This window comes from Neophocaena asiaeorientalis, unplaced genomic scaffold, assembly GCF_003031525.2.
Source record: "Neophocaena asiaeorientalis asiaeorientalis breed wild unplaced genomic scaffold, Neophocaena_asiaeorientalis_V1.1 scaffold7, whole genome shotgun sequence".
Lineage (NCBI taxonomy): Eukaryota > Metazoa > Chordata > Mammalia > Artiodactyla > Phocoenidae > Neophocaena > Neophocaena asiaeorientalis.
In genome coordinates, this window is record NW_020185337.1 from 10,322,830 (window position 1) to 10,343,465 (window position 20,636).

The 20,636-nt window shown below is 35.2% G+C and overlaps 1 protein-coding gene and 1 long non-coding RNA gene across 3 annotated transcripts; one reads left to right on the forward strand and one right to left on the reverse strand.

The window, feature by feature from the left end:
* Positions 1 to 5,762: 5,762 nt before the first annotated feature.
* Positions 5,763 to 9,186, reverse strand: LOC112393712 (uncharacterized). The gene is made up of 4 exons (XR_003001981.1): positions 9,089 to 9,186; positions 8,128 to 8,260; positions 6,639 to 6,707; positions 5,763 to 6,177 (listed from the first exon to the last, which is right to left on the reverse strand). It is a non-coding gene; the product is annotated as an uncharacterized LOC112393712 (long non-coding RNA).
* A 121-nt stretch (positions 9,187 to 9,307) lies between these two features.
* LAMTOR3 (late endosomal/lysosomal adaptor, MAPK and MTOR activator 3) lies at positions 9,308 to 20,602 on the forward strand. 2 transcript variants are annotated; one of them, XM_024736040.1, is made up of 7 exons: positions 9,308 to 9,442; positions 9,761 to 9,806; positions 12,398 to 12,432; positions 14,948 to 15,006; positions 16,540 to 16,673; positions 17,812 to 17,875; positions 19,575 to 20,602. In XM_024736040.1, the coding sequence occupies exons 2-7, from the start codon at positions 9,798 to 9,800 to the stop codon at positions 19,646 to 19,648; spliced, it is 375 nt and encodes a 124-aa protein (XP_024591808.1). In that variant the 5' UTR covers positions 9,308 to 9,442; positions 9,761 to 9,797; the 3' UTR covers positions 19,649 to 20,602. The 2 variants fall into 2 exon arrangements, with proteins under 2 accessions (XP_024591808.1, XP_024591806.1); XM_024736038.1 differs by lacking the exon at positions 19,575 to 20,602 and adding an exon at positions 18,372 to 19,561 and having other exon boundaries at positions 9,323 to 9,442.
* Positions 20,603 to 20,636: the final 34 nt, after the last annotated feature.

Consider the following 20,636-nt stretch of genomic DNA (forward strand, 5'->3'; position numbering starts at 1 on the left):
AAAGGCCCCCAAATGTTCATATATATACATCTTTGAAGGCTGCTAAAATTTATGAAGAAAAGGGCCTACCTGTTTTACCCCCCATGGAAATTTGCAGTTTCTTCTTAGTGATGAGGATCCTTAGTAAACAGGATCCAAAACTAAATGAGTTCTTAATATTGTCTAAGTAATAGGAAAAATTACTACTGAAATAAAGCTTTGTGCCTTTTAACCTGATTGCCAACTCGTAAACATATAGGTAGATTAACATGAGACTTACTTGATCAGAGCATGATCTGTTTGGCCATATACAGCAGTGAGCAGAAACATAGCAGTAGGTAGAATAGTGATTTATAGCAAGTTATCCTTACAAAAATTTGAGCTAAAATCTATTCACCATTGAGTAATTCAATTAATCCTATAGGAATAAGCTCCTTATAATTAAATCCATAATATAAATTGGAAAAATCAGCTGGAAATTGAAGTTTTTGGTGCCTGTATGTTGGATGTGAAACTATTTGATTTCTAGTCTATGTTTTTTTTTCTTTCTTCTATGTTTAACAGTTGTATTTTAATGATTTTGCTTTCATACTCATTTAACAGAACATGAGCACATCTTTGGTTAGGTTTTTTTGTGTGTGAGAGAATGCTAGTTAGAGTGCAGTGTTCTTTTATTTAAAGATTTTTTTCTGAATGTAATTTATATACCATCTGTTGAATAGAACTTCTGAAATGACCATTCTTTTTTAAATGTTCTCTTGTATCCCCTTTTCCAGTAAATCAATAGAAATGCTTGATTGTATTAGTTGTTTAACTAAACAGCATACTATCCTAGGAAAACTGGACAGCTTAACCAACTTTCTTTAGAAATGCAACCTTAAAAAGAAAAAATATCGTGCTTAAAAGAAAATACAATTTAAAATATTTTCTTCAGCCTATAGAATTAGTTTCTTAAAAACAAGGTCATAGCATTCTAATTAACTTTGAAAGTTTATATGCATCAGAAAACTTATACAAATATAAATGAAAAAAGTTTCATCCATTATTTTTCCAGTTTTAATGGGATATTTACACTATTGTGATTGATGCTTATGTGAATTGAACTCTTGTTGACTGATTCTTTTTCCCTTAATCCTGACTTTAAGGGGATAGGTGAAGTTATCAAGTTAAGTGAAGTTATATATTGTGAAGTCATACATGGCCTTTGGACAGTACTATATTTCAGTTGCATTACATTTCATTTCATAAAATGCATTTGATAAAATTTTCAAACAACTGTGGGAAATGACTGATCGAGTGCCTGACAATTGAAGCCACATGTAAAGTATGCAAGTAAAAAGTAAGTCCTTAATGTCAGCTATATCATGGTGTAAAGGCCCGTCCAAGGGTCTTAGAATTTTGGGTTAATTCTACAAAGTAAAAAGACTTCTACTATCTTTTTTTTTTAATCAAAGTGTATGATTTACAGTGTCAGCTATCTTGAGATGTAAGATTTTCACATTTGCTGCTCTTCTAACAAAAATTCCATTTTGCCATCTTATTTTTAGCTACCTGAGCTTTCCAATTTAATTTGATAACTTGTCCTCTTCATTTTAATCATTGCCTAAAAGCCCTCAATCTTTGAGTATTGATTTACTAGCTTTTCTAACTGGTATTTTAGAAGTTTGGCAGCAATTATATTTATTAGTGCTTTACATTTTTATCCCTTTTTAAACACATACACAAACATCATTGTCTTTGCAAGGATTTGGGGGAAAGTAAATAGTACCTTTTCTCCTCCTCTTTTAATTCCTTTGTTTCCAAATAGGTGCTAATCATTTGTAAGTTTTGGAATTTATTGTGATCAAATCTGAGAATTTAATTCTCAACAATGAGAAATAATAAGTGAAAACAATATGTTTTGGGAACAGACTGCATTTGAATGCTTAAATAAGTATTTGTTTCATAATCATTACATTCTTATATATGATAATTACAAAGATTTGGTAGAGAAGAGTAAGCCCTTAAGGTATATATATGCCAGTGCATTAAACCACTTTGCTTTTATGTCAGCTCAGGTGTTATTAGGAACAGGAAGATAGAATTCCAGCCCTTTGCTTTAATTGCACTTTCATGCTTAAGTGTTCTTCCTGTTAAATCTTTAGTTATACTAGTATGTAAAATTGTTACTGAGAGAAATGGTTAACCTCTTGATTTCCCTTTGTTGATTTGTAGTATTTTTAAATGCAGCTGTTATTTAACAGATGTGACATGTTAGTATTACTTAATAATGCATTCTAATGTATTTCATTTAAAAAATATCCCACCTGTGTTAAGGCAGTGAAATATTTCTAGATGTTGGCCTGAGGACCAAATGAGCCGTCTTTTTAGTTAAGTAAGAATTATGTCAAAAGACCAAATGATTCAAAAGGAGAATTTGTGCACTTATTTATTAGCTTTCCCATATGAAGCTTGTGTTCAGTATTACTCTTACTATTATCTGTCGTCATACTGAGTGAACCAACTGAAAAGGCATTCATAATTTTTTTTCTTTTTTTTTTTTTTTATGTGGTACGCGGGCCTCTCACTGTTGTGGCCTCTCCCGTTGCGGAGCACAGGCTCCGGACGCTCAGGCTCAGCGGCCATGGCTCACGGGCCCAGCCGCTCCGCGGCATGTGGGATCCTCCCAGACCGGGGCACGAACCAGTGTCCCCTGCATCAGCAGGCGGACTCTCAACCACTGCACCATCAGGGGAGCCCCATAATCTTTTTTCTTAACTGAACAGAAAATCTTCTGAAAATGAACAATAAATCTTAATTTTAATCTGTACTAGATAGCTGAAAAACCTTGTCTCTTGGCCATATTGGACTACTGCCCAAAGTCCATAAATTCTCCATAAACCCATGAAAAAGAAAAGAGAGTAGTCTCACAATAACTTCAAAGTTTTTTTAATTCTAATTTTTAAGTTCACAGAAGTGGGTAGAATGATGATCTTCAATAATTCTTGCACATTCCTTTAATAATCTGGCAGGCAATACAGTCCTCGAATTCAGGCTTCCTCTTTGTTTTATTACTATTCAATAGACAGTTTCGTATAAGTGGAAACATTTTCCCTCAAAACACTAGTTCAAAACATATTCCTTATATTAAGGATTATGTAAGCACATTTTTTGTAACTTCCTGCGTGTAACTTTCCTGTTGATATGTGATTCCTTTTCATTTATTTAATTTTATTATCTGCTGGTTTTGGGGCCAATAGATTTGTGAATATTCTGTGGATGTGTCCATGTATACGTGTGTGTGTGTGTGTGTGTGTGTGTGTGTGTATATATGTATATATATATATACACACACATGTATATATATATATTTTTTCCAGCTAATACCTCAAATATGTGATTGTTTAATATATACCACATTATATTTGCACAGAGCAGGGCTTCCATTAGCAGTGGATTTTCTTATTTCTAACTTTGAAAATCAGTCCACAGAATTTCATTGGTGTGGATTCTTTCTGTTGATCTTTTCCATATTTTAACAGAAATTCCTATTATAAGGCCCATACTTCAAATATAATTGTATCTTTCTATAGCAATCTGCAAGTATGTAGGGGTAAGAAGTGTTTCTTGGAATGTTTTAGTAAGTTACCATAAAAAATTGGAATTACTCGTTGCCAAGCTGTCTGGTAACTGCATAACAGATGACATCTGGCATGAGTGTGAATGTCTCATTCACTTCAGTCCAGGAGTTGGGACATTCTAATCTGATATTCTACTTTGCCATTTAAGAGCACCACTAAAATAATAGAGATTTTTCAATGACATCGGAGTATTTTAAGCATCAATTTAAAAATGAACTGCTTTGGACTGTATATGGATGGATGACTATATCAATGAGAAGAAAGAAACTCACACATAAATAATATTTTTATAATTTATTTGTATTAAGAAATGCTTCTTACCTGTTTTGTTTAATTTTGGGGTTGCTACATAAGACTTTCTTTCCATATGAAGTTTAGATCATGTTTTTTAAAAGCTGCAGGTAATTTTCAAGGTGTGATGGAATTTTACTGGAAGCCTTGTGTAAGTTAAATGAAGTGAAATTGGTAAAGGAGATCTTACTTTATTTGTCTATAGTGCATTCAAGATTATACAATTAGATTTCAAAATGAAATTTCAATGAAATGTCTGATTTGTAAAATATTTAATGTTATATCAGACTTAATATAAAATAAAATTTTCTGTGTGAGAACTTTGTTAAAGAAAATGCATTTGATTTTTAATGAATGTTCTGCTGAATGATTTATGATGACTTTTTGTCTTTCAGTCTCTGCAGTTTATCTCAATATATGAATAAAAAGAAGGTCTGTTCTCACTGTAAAGGATTTGTTTTTATCATGTTTTATATTCTTTTTTTTTTTTTTTTTTTTTTTTTTTTTTTTAGGGAAGCCCCATGTTTTATATTCTTAATATGGCCTTTCCTTCATTCATTCAACCATTCAACAAATGTATGAATGTTTGCTATAACCCAGGCGGTAATATGGAAATTAATCACTGAACAAGGCAAAAATCCTTATGAAGTTTACATCTAGCAAGGGAAATAAATGTCAAGTAAATAACTAATTATAATTATGATGAATGCTACAAAGAAAATTACAAGGTACAACAAAAGCATATATCTGGAAGGCTTAACCTACTCTGGGAGGATTAGGGAAGGTTTCTCTGAGGAAGTGAGCTTAAGCTGAAACCCAAAAGATGAGATAAGTAGGAGTGAGGTGAATGCTAGATAAATATTTCAGGCAGAGTGTGCTAAGTTGATAAAGTCATAGAAACTTTACAGAAGTGAAAACAAACTTGTATGATTATGACATAGGAAGCCAGGCTAAGTTAGAGAATTAAAATAAGATAAGGGCCAGATCCCATGAGGCTATATATAAACCATGATGATTTATGTTCAAAGAAAAACTTTGAGATTTTTAATGAAGGAGTTAACATGATGAGACTTGAGTTTTTAAAATAACATTTTAGTTGTTGTGCAAAGAAGACTGGAGGGCAAAAGTGAATGTAGGAAATGATAGGAAGTATTGTCAAAGGAGAGATGATCATGGCTTGGATCAGAGTAGGAATATAGTGATTGATTTTGAGATACAGTCAGGATGTAGAATCAAGAGAATTATTTGATTGATTGGATTTGGGATAAATGGAGGCAGCAATTAAAAACTTTCCAAAAATTTGGCTATGAAAAGAAGTAGAGAAAAGGGGTGGTAGCTGGAAGATGTGGTTTCTAAGAAGGCTTTTGTTTTTTCAATTATTATTTATTACATGAAACCTTACTACTTATTACATGAGAGACCTTACTAATTCTTTTTATTCTGGTGGAACGGGGCAAGTAGAAAGTGAAAGAATAGAGAAAAAGAAGGATAATAGCATTAAGTACCTGATATTCTAGAGGATGTTGGAGCCACTGCAAAGATGGAATAATTACTTTAGCTAAGAGACACCACCAGCATTCTTTCAGAAAGGAATATATGGGTTATGGCTTGTATTTTCTTAATAACGTAAGCAGTTTATGGAAAATTAGGGGGTGGAGAGGGTGATAAGCAGACACGTCAAAAAGAATGAAGACAATTTGAAGGAATCATTTTCACTGAGTCATCTGACTAGTGAAAAGTAGGATTTCTTTGGGTCCCACAGTGGTGACAGAATTTACAATCTGTTAAATTTTGTGTATTTTTTCCAACTTAGTCCAGCAGCCTTGGCATAGACATGTAGAATACAACTCATTTAACTCTTCCAAATTTGAGGTTCTGTTAGGCAGGAAAGATGGTAGGGGCATTTAAGATGTTGACAAGTGAGTGGTTTCACTGACTATTAGATGTAAGCCAGAGATCGAGGGAATTAGTGATTCCTGAGGTGACCGCCTAAGTCTAGAGAAAGTTATTGTATAGAACTTATAACTGACTAGAGAAAGTTATTGTATAGACCTTATAATTGTATTTTCAGTGGGCCAAATCCCAAACCAGAGCCAAAATCAAAATTTGTAAGACATTTTCCAACTTGGCCAGTGTAAGTGATAAAATTTTCATTTTTGTATGTTGGAGAATCAGCAAGACTCTCCTCCCCATACGAGTTTGAATACCAATAGGATTTTCACACAGACAGCAGAGCCAGCATAAATCCAGATGATTGATTGTTGATTTTTTGATAGGAAACCAGAATCTAAAAAAAAAAAAACACGAAAAAATTGAGAGCTCTGCTGTATACAACAGCTAAGAGAAATTTAAGCTAAAGAGAAGCAGAAACAAAGGCTCTGATATAATAAACTCAGAACTTTAACATGTGTATGTTTGTTGACTATATAATGTACTAGTATGCTGTGTACATAGTAGAACAAAATAGCAAATTTGTATAATGAGATAAAAATTTTGTGTGCATATGCGTGTATGTGTATACTATCTGTTTCTTTCTGAACCTCAGAGATCATCTGTTAAATCCCACTTTGGGGAACTGGCACACGGTCCTGATAATCTTTTAGGTCAGTAAATATTTCCCTTAGTCCTGTACCAACAGCAGTGTTATTGATGGGTAAATGCAAACAGATCAATCTGAGTACATAAGGAACTCTCCTATTGACATGCCATAATTTGGAAACCACCACACTTGGAAATTAAAAATCTTACTAGATTTTTCAATTTGTAGACATCGTGGTATTTGGAGATCTTGGAAAGCTGTGCTCTCCTTTCTTGCCACTGAAGAGGAAGAAAAAAATCAGCAATATTTTCCAGATCAACTACCATATAATAATGTCATTAAAATGGATAATTATGTTAAAATGAAAAGTAGTGCTTCCAGAAATTAGAAGTTCTTGCTAGAGTTCATATTTTTATTTGCCTCCAAACTTGGGGGCAAATGGTGGGGAGGTACGGGGGAAATAAGGAGTTTTAGTTTTAGTCAGGGCCAGGACTAATGGTTTCTTGTAATCACTTTCATTCTACAAATGTTGAAATGAGTACCTACAGAATGCAAGAAACAGAGGCATTGTAGGAAACTGGAAAAAATCTAAACCGTGACCCTTCTTTCTAGACCTTATGGTCTCACTGGGTAAACAAACTAAATCTATGACACATAATTATGCACAGATAAATATCAACCATTCTTGGTAGTATATAGGAGCATTCAAGAGAATGTGATGGATGAGAAGGTGTTATAAGGAAATAAGATTTAAATAACTAAGGCAGAAAATGAAGGGGTTTAGAACATGCCACCCTGAAATATGCCACTTTAGCATATTGATTATCTTGATCTGAAGGCACTAGGAAACAGCAAATGCAGGAAGGGCTCTCTGACCTCCTACTTTCTACTTAAAGGCTTGTCATAAAACTTCCCATGAGAAAGGTGCCCTCCCTCTACCAGGAAGAGAAGAACATTCTTATCACCAGAGATGGAACTGACACTGAAATGGACCTGTGCAAACAAACCTACTAAAATAATCCTTATCTCCCATTAGTTTATCCCATACGTTTAATAGTCACTGTTGTACAATCTACTGCCCCTAGCCCAAGCCCCCTTGTCTGTCTCAACCCCACAATTTGTTTTTTTGTGTAAAAAGGTATATAAACTTTGGGCCTAATGGCTTTGGGTCTTCATTTTCCTTCTGAAGACTCCCATGTACATGTAAAAATATTCAATGGATTTGTATGATTTTCCTCCTGTTAATCTGTTAATTTCATTGTTAGACCCAGCCACAAAATTAAAGAAGGTAAAAGGAAGTTTTGCCTCTCCTACGAGAGAAATGAGCATTTCAGATTCGGGAACCTCCATAACTAGCATGGGAAAATAAGAGTCATTTGGATGGAAGGGTGAGGTAATCAATTCGGCTGGAAGTATAGGATTCACAATAGAGTGCATTTAGAAGTAAAATAAAATGACACGTTAGTGCCAGATTAAAGACTACATCAACTATTGTCTGCAATGGTATATCACTAAAGATTTTTTGATCAGCAATAATGTACGTTATTTTAGAAAGGTTTAATTGGCCATTGTTGAGTGGCTATTGATACAGTCTTGCTGAATGGAATAATGGTTTGAAGAACTGAAAAAATCTAGATGTAAAAAAGCATTGTTAAGGAAGAAAAGAACATGAGGAAGGAAAGAGAGCAAACATGATACCTGATGGAATCTTGGAACCATCATGGACGTAGATCAGGAAACAGGTTTACTGGCGTTTTTAGAGCCTTTGACTTAGAACTGACAGACACGTGTAGAAATATTGAACATCCAACAAGCAGCTGAAAATGTGAAACTAGAACTCAGATGAAAAGTGCAGATTTAGGACTCACATTCTCAGGACACTGTGGAAAGGGAAAAACAGCAGAGGAATCAAAGACAAACTTTAAATGCCTTCGTTTAAGAGGAGGCTAGAGTGGGTGAGGAGCTAAAATAAGTGCAGTGTCCTAGAAGCTAAGAAATGAAAGGAAGGAAAAGGAAGTGATCTTCAATGACGTCAGTTGCTATGGAACTGTCAAGTTCACTTGTAATGACAAGGAGGTCATTTGTAACAGCTGGGAGCTTTGTAGTTTACCATTTCATCCTCCTAAGGATAACTAGGAAATAAGTATCTTTTCACCACGTCTTGGACTATGGTTCCTTTTGCACTTCTACTTTTTGGGATTGGAGTTGACAATCAGTCGAAAACAAGTTCCCATAGACCTCATTTTCCTACCACCTGCTGTAGGTTTTCCTTAAATGTGCACACAAGCAATGCACGAAACAAAAAGTAATGTAGGCAGTCCTTAAAGGTATAGCCTTCTAAGTCAAGGGCCAGTGAAAGAAAGTTGTTCAATGTCTGCATATGTAGAGGCTTCAGGTACACACATAACTCATCTCCAGAAAGCTCATGGATCCTCGATTCAATCTAGACAGGGCCTGAGTCACAGTACGTGGGTAGCACCCATGGGAAAGCCAAAAGAGCTTTAAATTGGGGTCAGAAACTTATGGACCTGGGACTTCTAATCAAGGGCAATCTGGTGTTTGCTGTTCAAGCGTGTAACACCACCCCTTCAAATTTCTCCATCTACAAGAAGAGGTTTTAAGATAACGGGCCCTAAAAAAACTAATGAGATTTTTCCACCTTCTCCAAACAAAAACGTCTTCTTGCTTGCGTTTTCCGGGGGTCTTCACGGCTCAGCGATTTCTTAGGAATCTCGATCCGACAGCCGAGGTCGCGACGTCCGGGTCTCTGTGCAGGTGCAGGAAGCAGCCCCCGGGTTGCGGGGCAGGGCTGGGCGCGTCGCGCGTACGCGCGCTCCCTTTCGCCGAAGCACCTCCCCGGAAATCCGGCGTCACCGGGGTCGGAGGTCTGGGAAGTGCTTCCTGGAGCACGAAGGCGGTTACAAATCACGTGACGGCGGCTTTTGGAGGAACCTGTGTCAGAAGCTGTCGTTTGAAGTGACAGCTTAGGGAACCGGGCAGCCCAGAAACCCAGGTAACTGGAGCCAGTTTGCCCGGTGTTAGGCTTGGGCCCGCAGGTGGCGCGGGCGGTGAGACGGAAGAGAGAACGCCCCTTTCGCCTCCCCTTTAGGCCTGAGTTTTGGGTGTGAGAGGGTGAAATGGGCTGAGGTCAGGCATCTCGGTTACCCGTCTGGGTATGTGGAAACTCCGAGTGCCTTCAGCCTCCCTGTCACGAGTCCTGGAGTCGCGGATCCTTGTCTGACCCTGAGGAAAGCTGACCCCGCGTATGGGGTTGGAGGTGGGGAGGGCGAGGAAGTGGTGAGAGGAGAGTCATCAGGAGTTTCTTTTTCAGGCGTGGAGACTGATCCTGCGAGAGGAAGGGGTTCATCATGGCGGATGTGAGTTTACACAAGAGGAAGGAGAGAGTGGGCGGGGAGAGGTAGCGCTTCCCAAGTACAAATTTGTTTCGTTCTAGCGCTTCCCTCCACTTCATTATTTTCTCTAGGGTCCGAAGTGAGAGATTAATTTGAGTAGTTTGCGGGGTCCCGAGTTTCTGCCTGGAATGGGCTTGGAGGACTCTAAGGTGCCTGAGGTTGAGAAGATTTTTTTTCCCACGCCCCAGTTCTGCGGGCTTGAGAGAAGCTCTGCATATCTCCCATTTCGATTTCTAAATGATGGTTTGTTGCTCTGAATCTTTTTCCAGTAAGTGTTACGTCTCTCTGAGCTTATTGTAGCAATTGCAGATGATTTATAACCAACACCTCTTTAGCACAGCAATACAAGCAAATACAAGCAAAATTCTAAATTTAGAGAACTTCACTCCTAGAAACAGCAGGTAATTAATACTGTTAACGTCTGTGTTTGTTTATAGTTTACATACTGTTATTTTGCTGACATACATGCTAAACATTCTTTGGAACCTTGAACATACACTCATTTAATTCTTACAGTAACTTTTTTGAGGTAGGCACTATTATTATTATCCCTGTGTTATAGATGAGGGTGCTAAGGCACAGAAAGATCAAGTGACTTCCTCAGGTTACACAACTAGGAAGTTGTGGAGTCAAGATAGCAACCCAGGCAGACTGGCTCCAGAGCCCGTGCTCTTAACCAGCACACTAAATGGTCATTCAACATCAATATGAATCGGATTTTTCTGTTTAGGTTGCAAGATTATGTTTTTCAACAGTTAGCAACTTTTTATGCCTTTATCACTCCATTTTTGGGTGTCTTCCATTATATTTTTGAGGCCTTATTCTCCAGGCATAATCAGGTCACTAAATTCTTTTCAGCATCTCCCTTGAAAAGATTGCTGTAGTAAGGGCTGTGAGAGAAATAAAGATGACTACGGTATGATTTCTTTCCTTAAGGGTTTCTAAAGTTAAAAAAAAAAAGTATAGTAAGCAAGTGATCACACATGTGCATACATTATTGTGTAAAAATTCAAAGGAGAGAGGGATTGCCTCGGTTTGTCTTTATCAGGAAAGCTGGTTTGGAGTATTTGGTGGTTGAGATTAGCTCTAAATGATGAGTAGCAATTTTTTTTTTTTAAAGGCCGAGAAGGTATTACTAGTAGAACGAATAGCATAAGCAAAGTTAGAGATAGGAAAGGAAAAGATGTATGTGGAGGAGCTGTGAATAGTCCATTTCAGCTGCGGCTGAGGAAGTGTATGAGGGAGTGGTAGGAAGCAGGACTGTAAAATTAGTTGTAGACCATATTGTAGGGAGCCTCAGGTGTCTACAGAATTTGTACATAATTTGGTAAACAGTGGAGAGCCATTCAAACATTGATTCTTGATCTTGGCTGCACAGGGGATCATGTGGGGAGCCCCTCCAAACCAGGCATCAGAGTTATTTTTATGCTCTCCAGGTGTTTTCCATAGCCAGGGTTGAGAATCACTGCAACTATAGATTTAGAGAAGGAGAATAATACGATTATTGGCATTGTGTAGAAATGTGTGGGGTAGAAATGGTAGACCGTCATACCAATTGGGAGGCCAGTGTAAGTCATAAACAGTAAACTGAACCTAAACTGTAACATCATTTGGAAAGGAGAGAAGAACATCAGTTTAAAAACATTTGGCTTCACAAGTGATTTTTAAAGTGATACATGTGAGTTTTGGGTTAAATATTACTTTAGGTTTCAAAGCTGAGTAAGTAACAGGGATTGGTAGTGCCATTAGTGGAAACAAGAAGAGATTGGGGAAATCTGGATTTCGGATGAAAAGTGATGAGTTGAGCTTTGTGATAGTGTGTGCAAAGATAAGCTGATGGTGATAACATGAAATAAAGTGAACGTCCAGGTTTGGAGAATAGTAGGGATTAAAGGGCCAAAACAGTCTGATTTACCTATGTAGAGCTCATGATTGATGCTGGGATTGTCAATGAAACTCCCCAGATGTGAGAGTGTAATGAGACAATGTAGTCTTCTGTTTCTTTAGTCGTAATTGTGTTCCATGCTAAAACTTGACACACATTGTGGTTTGTCTTTAGTCATGCAAGGAAACTGAGTTTCAGAGAAGCTCGTCAACTTACCCAAGACTGTGAAAGTGATGTTAGAAAGTCTGTGGATATGGAAAGATGTTCATAATATATTCTCAAGTGAACACAAAGTTAGCAACAAGAAGGTGTACAATAGTATGAAAAGTAAGATCTAATATTACTGCTAATATGTATTTGTGTTTCCACTTCTGGATATGCTAATCACTTTACATGCATCGTATCAACAAAGTTCAATAACAATCTTATGATGTAGGTTCTATAATTATCCCTACTCAACAAATAATGAAACTGAGGCTTAGAGAAAAAGGTTAGTTAACTTGTTGGAAATCACACAGCTAGTTAAAGCATCAAAATCAGAAAGAGAAAGAACACAAGCAAGAATGGTATGAATGAATACTTAAGTTACCTGAGATGTGGATAGGACGGTGTCTAGAGAACCAGTACAAGGCATTATTATTATAATACGATTTTTTATATTCTCTTTCAGGACCTAAAACGATTCCTGTACAAAAAATTACCAAGGTAAAAAATTACTAATTTGTTAGTAAATAAATTCTGCTTAACATATGTTAATTTTATGTAGTATTTTTTTTCTGTTTATCTTAGACTAATATATGTGTATTATGCTATTATTCAGCACTTTCAAATACCTAACATAATCTTATGTAGCACAAGTGATGTGCTTTGAGTTTGCAGGTAAACAACATGAGCCCTTAGAGAAGTTACATGACTTGTCTGAGGTTAAACAGCTAGTGAATGCCAGAGGGCTAGAACCCAGATTTCTTGCCACTTTAGAGTTCTTTCATAGCGATTTACTGGATTATACTTTGACGTAGTTGGAGTAATTTCAAGGGGAAAAAACCTAAGAATTTGCCTTTATTTTTCACATTGCTTGTAAGACCTAATTGCTGAGTCTACATAACCGGAAAATGCTAGACTTAGCAGCTCATACTTGGAAAAATCACAAGGCTTTCTTCTACCTGCCCACAGTCCATTTGATGCACCATTTTATAAATTAGGCTCTTGTGTTGAGGACAGTGACTTCCTTTTAGGTATTTTACTGATTCAGAGGACTTTGTCACTTTAGTTGAATTAAAATTCACATTTAGTTTAATGTAAAATGATACCTTAGAGTTAAGGGCATGAAAGAGAGGAATATATTGAGACATCCATTCTCACATTCCAGAAGAATTGAATAACCTTTGAATTAGTATAGCAGAATATGTAGTGAGATCCTTTTTTTTTTAATTTTTATTTCTTATTCTCCGAATCTGTTTGATGTTAAAAAGGTTTTAGATGTCAATTTACATAGGTGGGGAAAGAAAAAGAAAAACACTTGTTTGGATTTTTGCCTAAATTGGTTTGTGTGGTTTGCCTAGGCTTGTGCCTTTACTCTGATTACAGAGCAGTTGAAATTAGTATTATCTTCTAGTTTTGATTTATCTATATTCTTCTCTACTCAGAAAGAAATCACTACTGAAGTGTTATTTGTTACCATTGACTTTATGTTAATATGATACTTAGATTCATTTTTACTGTCTCCCTCCTAGTGCTGGCAACTGTAAAGACAAGCTGCCGATTCTGTTCTCAACCTAATGATCAGCAGTACCAGTAGCCTCAGCTTTGCACAGTAGGGCAGGGCCATAAAAATGACCATCCAAGCTGGAACTGTCCAAAGCAATTTTAATTATCAAATTTCTAGATTTTGACTTAAATGAGAGATGTGTGACTCTTCCTTTCACTATAACACTTAGAGGCTATTGTAGGGTTACTAACTGGCCTAATTTCGATATTGTTATGTCACAGGGAATAGGGAGAGAGGTGGGGAAGCTGCCAGTCAGTGGAGCAGTCACAATACACAACATTCATCAGATTAGTTCACCATCTTGTATGAACATGGTTTGTGGCACCCCAAAATAATTACAATAGTAACATCAAAGATCATTTATCACAGATAACCGTAGCAAATATGGTAATAATGAAAAAGTTTGAAATACTGTGAGAATTATCAAAATGTGACACAGAAGCACAAAGTGAGCACATAGTGTTGGGAAAATGGTGCCCATAGACCTGCTCGGTGCAGGGTTATCAAAGCTCAGTAAAGTGCAGCCCAGTAAAATGAGGTGTGCCTGTAGTTACAGGACTGTAGGCTTTGTGTTATAGTTAAGGGGCTATAGGTCCTTTGTAAATGATGAAAGTTTGAGGATGTTTCCCCATTATAATTTTTAACATTTTTGTGCTCTAGGGATTCTCACTAATAATTTAGTATTTAAACTGCATGGATAAATTATGTCATTCTCAGTGTGCACAGGTGACAACATTGATGTTAATATTTTTGAATGTTAATTATGTACCAACCACCCTCTGCTTTACATGCATTATTTTTTAAATTTCACAGTAGCCAAATAAGTACACTTATCCCCAGTTTCAGATTAACTGAGACTTAGATAGAGGTTTTGTAACTGACACAAGGTAGCTTAAACGGTAAGCACCAGACTCTGAACTGGAAACCAGGTCTTTCTAACTTCACAGCTGTAGACTTAACCATTCTGCTTACTTTTTGTGTAGGCGTGGCTGAAAGGATTGCTGTATGACCTCCATTCTTTCTGTCCTGTTCCCTCAGCTTACAATGATCTTTCTGCCCCTCTTTTCTTAGTACCATAGCATCTCGGCTGAGATACCACTTCCTCAAGGAAGCCTTCCCTGACCCACCTGTCTGAATCAACCCCCCTTTTATAGGCTCACGTATCCCCACATATCTCTTAATGGCACTTCCCAAGTTGTAGTTTTATATTTGCATGAGGTGATCTGAATGATAGCTGCTCTCCTTTTAGATTATACGTGTGTGAAGGCAACTGTGTCTGTTTTTGCTTGTTATGGTGGAAGAGTTTTGGCAAACATGTTATAGGACCTTATATCAATAATTGAGTTCCCATGGTTTTTCAGAAATAATACATGAAAATTACCATTATGACTTTGAAGGTACATATTTTGAGAAAATGTTTTATAATATTTTAACTTTTTGTTTTCTTTCTAGTGTTGAGGGGCTCCATGCTATTGTTGTGTCAGATAGAGATGGAGTGCCTGTCATTAAAGGTAAAATGGAGCAATTACATGCCAGTGTCCTGTTTGCTTTTGAATAAAAATGTATTTATATCTGAGTAATATAGAAGGCAAGCATAAAATAACCCATTTCAATACATTCAGGAGATGGTCTTAGTTTGGGAGGAAATGTTTGCTTTTGTGTGTTGAAGGCTGGGTTGGAATCTTAAGTAACTTATTATATATCAGATGTATCACGATATCATCCAGAGTTTAAGCTTGGATTTATCACAAACCCAGTTTCCCATTAAAGACATTTTATGTAAACGATTAGTAAATCTAAGTGATGAGAGTGGGCATATGTGCAGCTAGATATATTATACACACAGACTCCCCCAATATATGTTTTTTATCAGTATTGCTAGTAGTTTTAGGATAAACATCCATACATTTGAATTAACATAAATTTATTGTTTTGTTTACTCTTTCTTGTTCTGCTTCCTTACTGGAAGTAAGATTTTGAAAAGCTTTTAACTTCACAATTACTTTAGTTTACCAGAATCTAACAATAATTTTTGCCTAAAGAAGAACTGGTTAACCTAAGGAAAAAAATAAAAGAAAGAAAAAGAAAAAAAATTCTTTTTGCCTGAGTTTTACCTTTTTTTTTAAAGTATATATGTCACAGAAAGAGTAAATAATGTCCTGCATATTTTGTTTACAATTTATTTTCCACCTGGGGTTATCATATATGTCAGATAATTTCAGACTTTAGAATTCAAAGAAAGTTTAGAAATTAGCTAATTTAGTTCTTTCATTTTATAAATGAAAATGGCCAAGCACAAAGAATACATTGTCAGTCCAAAGTTGCACATGAGTCAGTGACAAGATAGGCAAAGAACCCATCATCTCCTGATGTGTGATCCAGTGTGCTTTCTAACCCAGCATAGAACATAGGTAGCCATGGGCAAGTCACTTACCTTTTCTCAGTTCTGTAATGAGGGCTTTGAAGAAAGTAATCTCAGAGATTTTCCAGTTCTCATGTTCTTTCTGAGGATCGCTGTGTTAAAAGCCTTAAGCTCAGCATTTACTGGTACAACTAACTCCACTTAGACCTTTTAATGAGTGAAAGAAACTTAAAACACATGGCCAGTTGTAGAATTATTATTATCTACAAAAGATACTTCTGTGGGTTTTATAAGAGCAAAGGTTTTTGAAGCTTTTTTTTTTTACTATTCTAGCGTTGCTCTCAGTTAACCAAAACATTCAATTTATTAATTGTACTGATAATCATAATCTGTGTTTTAAGTTAGATATTAAGAAAATGGAAACAATTAGTATTCATTTGAAAATTTTAAAAAATTGTGAGAACCAGCATTTCTTCCCTTAGTTATGATCACTTAACTTCTGGCTGAGTGGTTTTTCCCACCTAAATTGATGAGACCCAGTTAGTAATATGATTTTCAGTATTGTGAAGCATAACCATTGTGATCCATTTTTTACAGGTTTATGTTAAAAAAAAAAGTGCTCTAGATCTTTTCCCTACCATATTTCCTGCATAATTTTTACTTAAATCATTTATATTTCCAGTGGCCAATGATAATGCTCCAGAGCATGCTTTGAGACCTGGTTTCTTGTCTACTTTTGCCCTTGCAACAGACCAAGGGAGCAAACTTGGACTTTCAAAAAATAAAAGTATCATCTGTTACTATAACACCTACCAGGTAAGTTCATAATTATCAAATGGTTTGCTGATGATTTCAACTATTATTATGTCTTCTGTATAAAATAGTTTGTTTTATAATTCTAAATTTTAGTTTCGAAGGGGATGGAATTATAAAATCTTAACCTTCAAATTGGTTATGTTAAACTGTAGTAATTTTTTTCACATTTCAGGAATTAATTAATATAGAAAATTAGATTAAAAGATTTAGTAGTAAAGTATATGTTAATCCTAAAAAGGGTAAATCAGGTCACTATTACCTCCAGTAGATGGTGCCCTTAGCTTATTTAACAACTGTGATTTCTCAAATGACACACTTTTTTAATTGTGGTGGTGACAGATACAGAAATTTCCTTGAAAATCAAATGATAAGTTATTTAAATTTGTTATCACTACTAATTCCTTCATTTGGTTTGAAATATATAAAATAAGTGAGGTTATTATTTGTGGGAAAGAAATTAGTTGCTACATATCTCTTGACCTCCAGCTGGATTTTCTTCTTTAGAATAAATTAATCACTTCTACTTTAGAACAATGTTTCCCAGAGTATGTCATGTACTACTGATGCTACATAAGTGACATTTTTTATTTTAAAAGTTATATGTTTTAATGTCTTTTAGGCAAGAGATAACCAGCCCATCTGACCTTTAATTTAGCCAATAAGGGTTAGGTTGAAGCTAAATTTTTTAAAAAGATAGTTGATTCAAAGTTAATTTAAATTTAAATTAATTTAAATTATAGTGGTTCAGAGGAGGCAGAAGATCATTAAGTTATAACCACTTGAATGACTGAGAAATACTGCCTTGACCTATTTGCTTATCAAATATTTATTGAGCCCCTATTATGTAATTGACACTCTGCAGGGCTTTAGAAGATAAAAAAAGATGAAGAAGACACAGCCCCACCTTAAAACTTTCCAGGCTAAGTGGTATTAATGTCTCTAAGAGATAATCAGTAAGCCTGTTTTATGGAAATACTTATTTTCACTGTTGCATGTTTTCATGATGTAATACCATGATGTTAGGCTAGTATCTTACACATTGACCATTTAAAGTTTTTTGGAAGGTTAAGATATTTCATCTGAATTACACTAGCTTTTCACTATGTAACATATTATTTAGATCTTGTTCTCTTTTTAGGTGGTTCAATTCAATCGTTTACCTTTGGTGGTGAGTTTCATAGCCAGCAGCAATGCTAATACAGGTGTGTTTTAATACGGCTTTTAATTCTTTATAATACCATATCTGAGCAGTCTAATATGATAGGAATAGCAGATTTAGAGTAAGAAAACCTAAATTCATGGCCCAGTCTACCATCTGTTCCTTGATCTCTGGAAGTGTAACTTCTCTGAACTGTGTTTTTCATATCTGTGTAATGGAGCTAATGTCTGCTTTCTCGATCTTGTGCGCTTATTTTTTAGTTCAAATGAGACAGTGTATAGGTAAGTGATCGTTTAAGATAGAAAGGAAAATTAAATGTTATCTCCACCTCTTGAATGCTATATCTTGCTCACGTTACAACACTTTAAGAAAACAAAGAAGAGTAGAGAAGATAACCAAACAGAACACGTAAAAACGATCAAGGATGAGTTCAGTTCCATATAGACCAATCTATAAAATGTTGAACAATAGTGGGCAAGATGAATGTGATTGAGAATTTAAAGAGTGTGACTAGGATGAATATACTCATTCTTCTTTAGGGTGGAAGAATTTGAGGACGAACACTGGGAAGCTGTACTTTCTAAAGAGGATAGTAAGATCTCATTGTATCCAGTAGCCTTCACTGTCTATTTTCATGTAAAATAATGACAGTATTCAGTTGAATTGTAATTTTTTTCCTCTTTTGGTTAAAGTGGAATTTTTTTAAGGTCTGTCTCCTTCAGCTTTCACCGCTGTTAGAACTGTTACGCATTCCTTTTCTGTTTTTTCTCTTTCCAAGCTCTTTGAGCCCGCTTTGTTTCCAGCTATGTCACTGAAGCCTGTATTTAGATTCCTCATCTTTAAAATGAGGGGTTTAGATCTGATGATCTATTGGGTCTCTTCCATTTCTAAATGTTTTGAAGCTATAAAATATCATATGTGAAAACACTTTATAAATTGTATAGGATGGTAGTGGTGTCAATATTTTAAGTATATTAAACCTCAGTTCTGATAAATCAGTCATATGATAAAATCATCAGTTGTTATAAATTATGATAATGTGCAGAACTGTATTTTAGTATTGATACTTAGAACATTTCCTTGAGAATCCCAGATGCTTTTAATGCTCTGTGAGACAGAGGAAGATCTTTATTTGAGCATAAAACAAGCAGTATTTAAGATATATATAGCCTTCTACTCTGGTAAACTAAGGAGAAGCTAATTTCTAGACTAGTTTGTTTCTTTCAGTATATGTTTTATACTCCTACCAAGCATCTTTAAAATTATTGTTTTCATTTGAAATACCCATTTATATCTTACCTTTATTGAATTTATATAATAAATATTTGATTATTCCTTTGCTATCTACCTATCTTGATAAAGTTCATTAAAATTGGCTCAGGAAAAAAGTATACCTTTTTTTAGTAAAAATCATGTGTATTATTCCTGAATCAGTGCAGATTTTGAAATAATAAGGTATAAATTAAAGTTTTCCTTTCAAAACTAACAAAATTATAGCACATATGTAATTCATTTTACATCTTCTAATACATATAAATATTTTCATTTATTTATGTTAATAGATGATAAAAATAAACCATAATGAATATGGGTTTTTGATTACTTTATTTAGAATTACAATATTTTGTTTTAAGTATGTTTTAGTAATGGAGAATGAACTATGTCTCACTTACTTTTTTAGTATTATACATTTTGATAAACATTTTTCTAATGTTCAAATTTTCTTAATCCCTTTGTTTTAGGACTAATTGTCAGCCTAGAAAAGGAACTTGCTCCATTATTTGAAGAATTGAGACAAGTTGTGGAAGTTTCTTAATCTGGCAGTGGTTTCTGTGTATACCTTATCTTCATTATATCAGACAGTATCAATCCAGCAATCTTTAGACCACAACAACACTTGTATCCATGTACTCAAGAAAGGGCCCCTTTTTCCACCTTACACTAGAGAAAGAGCCTATAGATAGAATTTACGGACAGATTGATTCTTTTCTTGTGTAGGGCCTTTTCTTATTTGTGAGATCTGGGGATTCCACAGAAACGGTTCAATCTATCACAGCTCCTATGGAGTTAGTCCAGTCACCAAATAATGCATGAGATTCTATTCGGTGGCTCAGAATCAAAATGATACTTTGATCCACTTGAGCCATGAAGTGCTCCCTATTGTACAATATGCCAGGCCTGCAGAATGAAGCAGACTCTTTTTATTGTGAATAGTGGACATATTTTTCTTCATATTATTTTATTTGCATTGAGAGGAAGATAAAATGGCTTAGTAAAAGTAATAGAATCAGTACAATCACTAACTTTCCTTTGTATATATTATTTTGCAGTATAGGTGAGTATTACTAACTGATTTGATTCTTCTCAGAGGGTGCTGCTCTTTAATGGAAATGAAAATGATAGCTAATGTTTTTTTCTTCCACTCTGCTTTCTGTAACCAATCAGTGTTTTTTAATGTTTGTGTATTCTTTATAAAATTTAGATGTGATTCATTATTGAATTGTTTCCAATATTGGTATGTATGTAAACATGGTAGTATAGCCCTTTTTTTTCATACATGAGTATAAATAAAATAGTATTTTTAGAAGTACAGTTTGAGCACTATGTAGGTTTTTTTTCCCCCAGACGGTTTTCAAACGTTTAAAGACTATAATTAACTTAATTCACTCTTTCAACCACACGAATAAGTGACTGTTTCACGTCTGGTTTGGAGACCGTTTTACCTAACATAAACTGTGAGTTGGAAAATAAACCTCATCCATGAGCCTAATTTAATCTCTGAAATTGGTATTACAGTTCTAGCA